This window comes from Mirounga leonina, unplaced genomic scaffold (assembly GCF_011800145.1).
Source record: "Mirounga leonina isolate KUSES-001 unplaced genomic scaffold, KU_Mleo_1.0 Mir_101609, whole genome shotgun sequence".
Taxonomy (NCBI): Eukaryota; Metazoa; Chordata; class Mammalia; order Carnivora; family Phocidae; genus Mirounga; species Mirounga leonina.
Window position 1 is genome coordinate 14,133,131 of NW_023270164.1, and position 11,189 is coordinate 14,144,319.

General features: G+C 41.8%; 1 protein-coding gene across 1 annotated transcript; it reads left to right on the forward strand.

Annotated features, from left to right (window-relative positions):
* Positions 1-3,730: 3,730 nt before the first annotated feature.
* On the forward strand, positions 3,731-8,682 carry BMP15 (bone morphogenetic protein 15). The gene is made up of 2 exons (XM_035002906.1): positions 3,731-4,076; positions 7,826-8,682. Exons 1-2 carry the CDS (start codon positions 3,752-3,754, stop codon positions 8,680-8,682), a joined length of 1,182 nt encoding a protein of 393 aa, XP_034858797.1. The 5' UTR covers positions 3,731-3,751.
* The last annotated feature ends 2,507 nt before the right edge of the window (positions 8,683-11,189 follow it).

The following is an 11,189-nucleotide window of genomic DNA, read 5'->3' on the forward strand; positions in this document are numbered from 1 at the left end:
GTAGGCCTGCACTCTTAACACCTACCACAACCACATAGAAGGTGCCTATTAGATATTTGTTGAATAAATACAATTGCAGGAAAATGTGAATTATAATCATGTAAAAGAAGGAGTCCATTATACATGTGTACCTTATACAAAAGACATGCTCCCCAAAATTGGATAAAAATCGATTCTTTTTTAAATTACATGCATTTTAACAGTATGCCAGCACATTACTGTTTTAAAAGTTAACCCTCACTATGCATTAGGGGTTCCTGCTACTCAAAGCAACTTGTGGTGACCCATTTTGTTATGTCAAGAACCTCTTTTGTCATGTCAGTAATCACTTCCTAAACCGTCCGATTTATAAAAAGCAGTGTTTTCACATACTGGCTTCCTGCTAAAGCAGGAAGGGCTGGTAAATATCCTTTACAAGATCCTATTCCAATCACCTATAACCCACCCTTTCACCCCACCCCACCCTTCCAACCATAAGGCTAGAAAGACAGTTGGTGCCCTCTTCTGGGGGTTTGGGGCCGTAGCATACATTGGGCCCACCAGGGGGGCATTTCCAAGAAATAATCTTGTCAGTTCTTTCAATTCTGTGATAAGAATAGAGTTGATTTTTGGATCTTTTTATGAAATAAGAAATTGAATCTTTTTCTGAAAATAGGAAAGCTGACCTATTCAATCAGGCGAGTCTCCTGAAGCTCTGGTGGATAGAAAAATGGAATAAAAATTCAGCTGAACTTTAGAAGGATGCTGAGCAGACATTTCCTTTGGTCAGGTACACTTTACATATACTTCAAAATCATAGGCTATTGTGATAAAATTTACCATTTATTTAGGATTATCTATGTGCTAGATACTTTCTATACATTGTCTCATTTAAATCTCACTACAGTCCTAGAAGGTAAAGAATATCTCCAATTTATGGTTAAGAAAGCTGAGATTTAGAAAGGTTAAGAAGTGGAAAAAAATTGTAGAACCAGAAATTCAAACCCAAATCATGTTCTTTTCAGTGTAATATGTTGTCTCTTTTTATTTCTTTTGGCCCTGTATCAATATTTCACTACTAAGAAATGTTAGAAAAATGTTCTTGACAGATATAGCCCCAATGCAATACCACTGAAACATCAAAGAAAACTGTGCCCAAAACCCTTATATGGACCCTTTGCTAGTTGTCCTGACAACTTGTTTTATTTAGTTATGTTGGATAGAAAGAAAGGAAGTTTAAAGTGGTAACAGACAGAGGTCAAGGGCCAAAGAGAATGTTGGGGAGGCAGAGAAGGGGGTAAGAGAGAAAGGAGTAGTAGTGTGGACATGGAGGACAGAGAGGCTTTCTGACTGCCTCTTCATTGCTCACAAAGCCAAAACTAGCCCATCAGGGTGAACCCAGCTTTCTGGAGAGCACAACTTGCATCAAATGTAACAATAATTAACCTCTGTCTAATACTTTGTGTCAGGCACTGTTCTAAGTGCCTTACATATATTAACTCATTTAATCCTCAAAAAATCTTATGATGCAAGTCTTTTGATTAATCTCAGTTTACATATTAGAAAATTGAAGCAAAGAAGGGGCTATGGTTTCCATTTTACACACAAGGAAACTGAGACACAGAGTTGAGTAACTTGCCCAAGGTCAAGCTAATAAGTGGTGGAATTTAAACTTAGGATACTGGCTCCAGAGCCATGTTCTTACACATCATGATATATTGCCCCTCCCAATTCATTGTAAGGATAAGTATTGTTTCAGGAAATGTTTACTTTGGGTATATAGTATTGCCGAATTATACATCTTCATCTTCACTAGAGATAATGCTAAATTATTCTCTAAAACAATTTTACCAAATCTCGTTCCCACCAGCAGTGTAAGAGAGCTACCTGTGTTCTATATCCTCACCTGAACTTAATAGTGTCAGGCTTTTAATATGCTGCCAATCCAAAGGGTATGAAATCATATCTCATGTGGTTTTAAATAGCATTTTTCTGATTTCTATTACATATTTTCATATATTTTGGCTGTTCAGATTTTGCCTACTATGAATCATCTGTTTATATCTTTTGCTTGTATATTATTGCATACAATACAAATGTATACAACATACAACAACAGCAACTCTTTGAAGGAGCCAGCAGTACAGATGAAGAAACTCAGGCTGGCAGAAATCTTGCTTAAGGTCACTCAGCTAATGGGTTGTTGAGTTGGGATTTGAGTCCAGACCCAGAGGACCCGTTAGCCTATGGCTTTTGTTTTATAATACATGCCAGGGACCAAGGCCATGTTAGTAAAAACGGAAGAAGGGAATAAATAATGTCAAGCATGTAACAATATGTCATGTGTCTAATTAGGTTTTGTGTAATTAACAGCTTATTTCCTTGTATCCTCACAACAACTTGTGAGATAAAACATGTTATCTTCATTTTACTTCAGGGAAATGAAAGATTTGTGTTGGAGGTGTTAAATTATAGCTGAGAAGAGGCAAAATCACAATTCAAACAGGTCTGTGTGATTACAAGGTCCATGCTGGTTATGCAATGGGGGTGCCTGTCCATAGATATTCTTGGTATGAAGTAAAGGCCTCCCACAAATCATGTCTGCCTCATCATCTCCTAGAGCTATGTTTTGACCTCCTGCCTCACCTTCTCCTTAGAGCCCCGACGAACTGCTTCTACTTGGAGATTGCCAGGACTACACCTACCAGTTTTTTTGTAGAATCCTGGTCTGGGGCAGCCTTAACTAACTGGTCCAGTCCAGTGCCTTCCATTAACCAGTCAAGTGAGATGAGCTCCCAGCCAACTTCTACAGATTCATCTTCCAATGTCTCCAGACTTCTCTGATGAAGCCCACTCAGGATCTTAACACGTTCCACGGTAAACCAGAAATTCTAAGTCAGAGCTGTCAAACTTGACTGCACATTAAAATCACCTGCAGAAGTTAAAAAAAATCCTAATGCCCTAATAACAGCCCAGACCCACTACATCAGAATCTCTGAGGATGGTTCCCAGGCATCCGTAATAGTTAAGGCTCCCCAGATGATTCCAATGAATAGCCAAGATTGAGAACCACTGTTAAGGCATCTTCTTCAAGTTCCAATAGCCACACTCACAGTGGTTTCCACATTTTAGTGTTCATGGAAACTTCTTGGAGCATTTATTAAGATTCAGATTTCTGGACCTCACCTCTACAGAGTCCATGTTTTGGTTTGGACCCAGGAGTCTGCATTTTTAACAATCACCCAAGATAGTTTCACTGCAAGTCAATAGCAGATCACATTTTGGGAAATGCTGCTTTAGAGGAAAGGCCACATGGAAGTGGGATGGAGGCAAGAAGTCTCTGGCCCTTTAATGACTAATTAAGAAACTACCTTTAAAGCTGTGGAGCACAGCAAGCAAGGGCTGCTTTTTTTCATCCTAGTGGATAAGGTAAGGGAGCAGGTCCTGGAATGGACCTCTCCTTTAAGGTTACCTCAGTATCCGAGTGTTATCTTATTCCTAGCCCTGAGGAGCAAGAAGGATATGCCGTGTTGTCCCACCTGTTGTTTCTGTTTGTTTTGATGTGAAGAGGCCAAGTTAGGAGACCTCCTTTGGTCCAGAAGATTCTCCTAGAAGAATTGACATAGGACTTGCCTGCTTGCCTCTCATTTCTTCTTGCCCCATATTTTGTGGTTGTGGAGCCAGATGCAGTTACCTATGTGAAAGGAAAGGCTCAGAGTGACATCCTTTGAGCTTGGGCTGGAACGTGTTGCTGAACACCACATCTTTCAAGATGGTCCTCCTCAGCATCCTTAGAATTCTTCTTTGGGGACTGTTGCTTTTTATGGAACACAGGGTCCAAATGACAGAGGTAGGGCAGCCCTCTATTGCCCTCATGGCTGACGCCCCTTCCTTGCCCCTGATTCAGGAGCTGCTAGAAGAAGCTCCTGGCAAGCAGCAGAGGAAGCCCCAGGTCCTAGGGCATCCTTTGCGGTACATGCTGGAGTTGTACCAGCGTTCAGCTGATGCACGTGGTCACCCTAGGGAGAATCGCACCATTGGGGCCACCATGGTGAGGCTGGTGAGACCCTTGTCCTCCGTAGCAAGGCCTCTCAGAGGTGAGTTATCATACCATACTGTCCTGTAGGGAAGAGAAATGGGGAAAAAGAGTGTAGAGAAAGGGGATCTGTGAGTTTATTGTCAGGCTTCATTGCCTAGTGTGTGAGTTGTTTTCTCAGGCTTGGATTTCAAAGGATGGAAAAGTTGGAAGAAGTTGGCTTCAAGCCTGCTTCCCTCTAGGGTCCCAATTTAAGAACAGATTTCCTTGGGGCCTACCTGAGGAATCTCTCCTAGACCTCAGGAAAACTGAATGATGTGTCAGCTCCTATCTTTCAAAGAAAGTCTTATTGCTTGTTATGTCACTGAAAACTATAATTGAGAAATATTCCTATGCATTCTTGTGGGGGGGCTCTTTATATGTGGTTGTATTCTTACAAGGCAAAGAGCATAGGATATTGAGTTGGGGAAATTTACAAGGATGGACAGAAACAAATTAATATCGGAAGGTCTGTATACCTGGTTAGGTGAACATATAATCCTTAAGGACGACTGCTACCATTAGCTGTCATGGAGCAATTAGCCTAATTTTTAAAGATAAGAAAACTAAAACACAGAAGTCAAATAACTTGCAAAGTTAACATAGACAGTGGGTAGCAGAGATAGGATTTGAGGTTAAGTCTGCCTGATTCTGAAGTCTCCATAACTTCTCAAGTGTTTAGCTATAGTATATTGATAACCTTGTATACCAAGCAGTTTTTCTATTAAGTCTATGTTGTTAGTCTGGGTTTTTGGTACTAAAGGTATTTTGGAATTTTCTTTGTTCCCATGATGCTTGATTTAAAAAATATCTTCATTAGATACTGATCCAGGAAACCAGTGGGCTTCTGAAGTGCAGGGCTTTCTAGGGAATGCAGAAAGTCATCAACTTCTAGGAAATCTTGGGAACCTGGTGAGATTAATTTTGGGCCTTTCCTAGTTTACATTCCCTCCTTTAAATGAAACAACCAATATTCTCCTAGCTAACCTTTATTGTGAGTTTACCATGTGCCAGGCATTGGGCAAAACACGAACATTATCTTCCTTAATCCTCACCACTAGCATGTGAGGTAGGTACTATTAACATAATCATTTTATAGGTGAAGAAACTGAGGCTCAGAGTAACTTACTCAATGTAACACAGCTAGTAATTGGTAGAGCTGGGTGTCAAACCCAGGTTTTTGGGCTCCAGAGCTTGTGCTCTTAATCATTCTGCTGTGCTGACTCAACAGATTTTAATTGAGCACCCCGCACAGTGTTTGGGTTGGGTCTGAAGGGCAAATAACTGTTTCCCTGACCTCTAGGAGCTCCCATTAAGGTAGAATGGACAGATAAGTAATCACAAAACGGTGTTAGAGCATGACCAATGCTTTGACAAGGATAAGCAGTAGGGCTCCCAGGACATGAAAGAAGAAATAAGTCACTGCTTAAAGCCAGCAAAGGGAAGCAGGGAGACCATGAAAGACTTCACTGAAGAGCTAATATTTGAGCTGGACCCTGAGGAAGGAGTAAGGAGACTGTGCATAGAGGCAGAGACATGATTCTGATTGAGGAAAGGGAAAATAGCTTGGGGTGGGTGGAGATTCACTCAACAAATATTTAACACCTACTGAAGGCTAGGCACTGTTTTAGGTGCTGGCATACAGATATGATCAAGACAGGCATGGTTTTCATGGGTGAGACAGATAAGTAAACACAGATAATTGCAAATTGTGGTAAGTGCTATCAAAGAATGAAATAGGTTTTGATAGAGAATAACAAATCCTCCCTTTATATGGGATTGTCAGGGAATGCATCTTCGAAGAGGTGACATTTGAGCTGAGACCTGTAAGATAAGAAACTAAGCATGAGAAGAGTAGAGAGAAGCCTGATTTAGGCAGAGGGAACCATGTGTACAAAGGCCTAGAGGGTGGAAACAAGCTTGTCTGACTTTAGAAGGAAGATCAGTGTGGCTGGCGCGTATTGAGCATTGTGGAGAGTGGCAGGGAATAAGGCTGATGAAAGGCAGGGACTTATAGGCCATTGTAAGGAATCTGGATTTCATTCTGAGTGCAGCAGAAAGCTGTGCAAATAAACTTTGTACAGATGATATGGAGCTAGAAAGGAGGGCACTATCTTGGTCTGACTGTGGGACATACTGGCATCTAGGGACTCTGGAAAGAATCCAGAAATGGATGACAAGAGCACAGGGCAGATCTCTCCATTAGGAGATGACCCAGCTGAATTGAACTTGCCTGGAGAGCTATGCCGGGTTCAATCACACAGGATGTGTGAGTCAGCCATTTCCCTGAAAAATTCTGAGCAGACCCTTCCTGGCTCTGATCCTTAGCCACTCCACCCTGCTTCAGGAAATATGTGATGTCAAGGTCTGAAAGGAAAGGGCAGTTCCTCACCAGACAGCCTGCTAGAGGTTGGGTTGGGCTCCTTCTCAGGCAGGGTGGGGCAGGTGTATGGGTGGGCCTCTTGGAAAGATGGTTATAAGATGGGAATGTAGAATAACTTGAGAAAGCAAATACAAGTCTGGCTTGGGCTTTGTGTGAATGATGTCCAGTGCCCCAAACTTGAGGGTGTATTGAGCATAAGTTGAATCTGAACCATGAAAAAATATCCTGATGCTTCAAGACATTAAAGCACTTCTACATTGGCCCAGTCCAGGCCTACTGAAAAATCCAAGCTTGTGGATTCAGGGAAGGAGGAAGGTTAGGTAAATATGTAAATTAACATGCAAATGTTTAGCGATAAGATGTTTGAAGATAAAAGGAGGCATTTTCCTGCAATGCCTGGTTTTTGTAATCTTTGCTCTTGACCTTTTTTTCCAGGAGGGGGTGCAGAAATTCAGAGCACTGCAGGCCCAGCCTTCCAACCCTTTGGCCACTGGGTGTCAGCATTTCAGTCTGGATTAAAACGCTTAATCGCCAAGAGGCTTTCAGCTTCTAGTAGAATTCTTAGCAAACAAAATATTTATCTGACCAAGGCCTTGTTGAAAAGGGTATTTAGGGGAATGGTGGTACAATGAATGCAGTATATGAAGAATCATTTCCAGTAAAGAGTGAACAAAGAGAGACAGGGTTAAGGGGGAAAAGGTTTAAGAAGGAACAGCTGCTCAAGAAGCAATTCTTAATGTAGAAGGTAGAAATGGCAAAACAGCTGCCCCCACTATGGGTAAATAGAATTATTTTGTAGCATCTTGGCCCCAGATTTGAAGGGATGGCAGGCCATAGATAGTCCCCAATATCGGACTGTTACCTCAAAGTTACATCTGTATAATGGTATGACAGAAGGACTCATTCTTAATTCATGCATGTCTCAACAATTCTCTTAATTGTTCATTTTTAATAGTCAACTAATAAAGACTATCCTCTTCCATACACACAAAAGAATTACATATTTGATGTTTGTTTTTGTTTTTTTTTTCCCATCTAGTGCTGAGTGATCTAAAAATGGAACACAATTTCTTTTTAAAGGAAACCTACTTGGGCTCAAATCTTGATTCTACCATATGCTGGCTATATGTCCTCTGGCATAGCTTCTCTGAGCCTCAATTTCCTTGTCTGCAAAATGGTGATAATTACTATCTCATAAGGCTATTGCAGATTAAAGAGCTAATGCTTTAAAACATCTAATAGTAAATGCTCAACAGATGATAGTGATTATCATGATCTTTATTTTTAGGGCTGCTTACAGCTGTTAGTTTGTATTGAGCAGATTTGTGAGGGAGATCCAGGCTAGCAGGTAAGAAGCTAATCCTCTGCTCTTGTCCCCTCTAATGCAGGCCCCTGGCGTATAAAGACCCTGGATTTTCTTCTGAGACCAAACCAAGTAGCATACCAACTAGTCAGAGCCATTGTGGTTTACCGCCACCAACTCCACCTAGCTCATTTCCATCTCTCCTGCCATGTGGAACCCTGGGTCCAGAAAAGCCAAACCAACCACTTTCCTTCAGGAAGAGGTTCTTCAAAGCCTTCCTTGCTGTCCAAAGCTTGGACAGAGATGGATATCACACAACATGTTCGGCAAAGGCTCTGGAATCCCAAAGGACGCAAGGTTCTACGACTCCGCTTCATGTGCCGGCAGCAAAAAGGTAGTGAGGTTCTTGAATTTCAGTGGCATGGCACTTCATCTTTGGACACTGCCTTTTTGTTACTCTATGTCAATGACACTCATAAAAGTGTTCAGAAGGCCAAACTTCACCCCAGAGGCCTGGAGGAGTTCATGGAAAAGGACTCTTCTCTTCTCTTGCGGAGGACCCGGCAAGCAGGCCATATCACATCTTGGGTCCCTGGCCTCTCCAAGGAACATGGTGGGCCTAAAAGTAACCAGTGTTCCCTCCACCCTTTCCAGGTCAGCTTCCACCAGCTGGGCTGGGATCACTGGATTATTGCTCCCCACGTATATACCCCAAACTACTGTAAAGGAGCCTGCCCTCGGGTACTACACTATGGTCTCAATTCCCCCAATCATGCCATCATCCAGAACATTGTCAATGAGCTGGTGGACCAGAGTGTCCCTCGGCCCTCCTGTGTTCCTTATAAGTATGTTCCCATTAGCATCCTTTTGGTTGAGGCAAATGGGAGTATCTTGTACAAGGAGTATGAGGATATGATTGCCCAGTCCTGCACATGCAGGTGATAGCAAAGGTAAAGCTAGCTCAGGTGTTCCGAGAAATTGGAAGAGAGTTTAACATAACAACAAATATCAATGTTTGAAGCAGCAAGTGTTCTACCTGTGATCTTCTACCCATTCTGTGGGGTCCATTCTTTGCCGTGTTACTTAAGTCTCTTCTCCCCATGTATGAGGTTCTCACTTTATACAAACAGTTCTGATACCAAACATTAGTACATCTTGACCACTTGTCAGAGCCCTTAAAGATGTTCTTTTGGAGATACCCAGCTTTCTTGTCTTTTTTACAGTGACCTTGTCAAAAGTCACCAGTCCATGGTGGTAGAACTTTCGCAATTGTCCTACTAAGGCCAGCAAAGGTGAAATCTTCCTAGTATCCATCATTTGAGGCTTTCTAGAAGACCTTGGGTTAAGAAAGCCACTTGAGATTTTACTCCTATGTTGCCTCCTATATCCTCAAAACTAGTACCTAATCAGAAAGACTGCCTGCTTCTTTGCTTGCATTGCCCTCTGAATCTAAAACTGACTTTTCTCAGATGGATTAAAAATATTTAGGTAATAAACTCCATTAAAGTCTTTGGAGGGAAACAGGAGTCTTTCTAAGATATCAGGAATTTTTCTCTCAGCCTCTGAATCTGGGGAAAGTATCTGGGATTCCCTTCTCCAGGGTAAGGAGAACAGCCTTTAGTAAGACCAATAGGAAAACTTGAATATGGAGCTGAGAGGATAATCACTTCAAAACCACCTGCATCTATGGTGTAGAGAGGGATTGCTGTCATTGCTGATTAGGATTATGTGTGGGGGAGTCATTTTAAACTTTCTAGGGAACAATGGATTTCACAGGGCATTGTTTTATTTAACACTTAAATCCTTGTTAATTATCACAAAGAAAGCTCCCTGGCGGCTCAGAGGCTGGGAGTTGGCCTGGTTGGGGGTGGAGGAGTAGAAGACTGCAGCCAGGAAGCTTGAAGAGCTGTGGGGGAAGGGTGAGATGTTCTGAGGCCTGTGGCCAACTTCTTTCTGGGCTTGCCTGTTTGTGAGTTCAATCTGGCTCTGGGCTGGATCTCTGGGGGGAGATGGGCTTGCTGTTTGGGGAGGGATGAAGTACTGCTTAGACTGAATGATGTTTGCAGTGTGACTCTTTTCTATTCCTATACTGTGCTGAAGTGATGGAGACTGGGCTGTGTTACAAATAAATCATTTTTGTTGTTAAAGAGAATCTCGAATGTTTGGGGGATTGGGAGGGAGTGGGTGGAAGGAATTTATTTCCTTTGTTCCCTTTAACTGTGGTGGGGAGCTCAACCCCAATCTCCAAGGGTGGGGCTGCAGACTCCTACGAGGTTCTCTCTTAAGGCAGTACTGCTAGTGATCAGCCCTCCCCAAGGGGCCCCTTTGAGGAAGCCCAGTAAGTCATTTCCCCTGCCCAACTTTTCCTTGACTAGTCTTATGGCCATTCACAGTGGGATGGGACTGATTTAGGGTAGGTGTATGTATTTGCCAATTGTAAACCCCTTCCCCACCACCACCATTTTTCTTACCTGTCCATCAAATTCACTCACCTTACCGTTTCCCTTCTCAATAACTAGTTCCAGCCAAACAAAACATCTTACACATCTATAAATATACAAATTTTATTCTTCCAGAGGAGCTGTTTTTTTAGTATCCTTTCATCTATCTTATATCTTTAGGAGTCCGCTCAGACATTTATTTCCTCAATGTCCCCATGACACCCCAGACTTGGGTAGATGCCCTACCTCTGTTCTCACATAGCACTATTTGCTTTCCTTTAACACATTCTAATGTAACTTTGTTGCCAAAAGATGAGATCCTTTGAGGATTTTCAACTGTTTTACCCATCTCCATATTACTGGAGCCTGGACATAGTAGGTCCTCGATGAATACAAACATAAGACAGTGATACTTTGTGTGATGCATTCTTAACATGAAACATTTTAGTGTTCCCATTTCATTTATTTTCTATTGGAATAAATGTAATATATCTGTTGTATATAAAGATTATTTTTGTACTCCATTATTTCAAAACCATGATTCAAGTTGCAGTAGAATGTGACAGCTATGCTCTTGAATGAGGCAGTTTCAGAATCATTGTAATACGTGGCAAGTTGACATAGAAAAAATGTGGGCTTCCAGTCTAGATATTTCCCTAGCCTGCTTGGGGTAGACACAAATACCTGACAGGCCTGAAGACAGACCTTTTTCACAGGACCAGATTCTGAATTGAGCATTTCAGTGTTCAGAATTTTCAGAAAATCATGGTCTCCTAGCTTTGAGTCCTGAATACATCTGAAACTTAATACATTTGAAACTTAATCTTTTTATGAAAGGCTCAGGGTTAATTGGCCACATTATCCATTAAGCCTTGAGTTGTCAGAATACCCAAGGAAAATACTGGCAGGATGGAGTCATTTGTGGCTGATGTCATGTGGCTTTTCCTTTGAAAAACTGCTTTCAACTCAGCATTCTTCCCTCAAATCTGAAGTAAGATATATATACCT

Coding starts and splice junctions, on each gene's coding strand:
- BMP15 (XM_035002906.1), top strand. CDS start 3,752: ATGGTCCTCCTCAGCATCCTTAGAATTCTTCTTTGGGGACTGTTGCTT. Junction 4,077..7,825: donor CGTAGCAAGGCCTCTCAGAG/GTGAGTTATCAT, acceptor CCTCTAATGCAG/GCCCCTGGCGTATAAAGACC.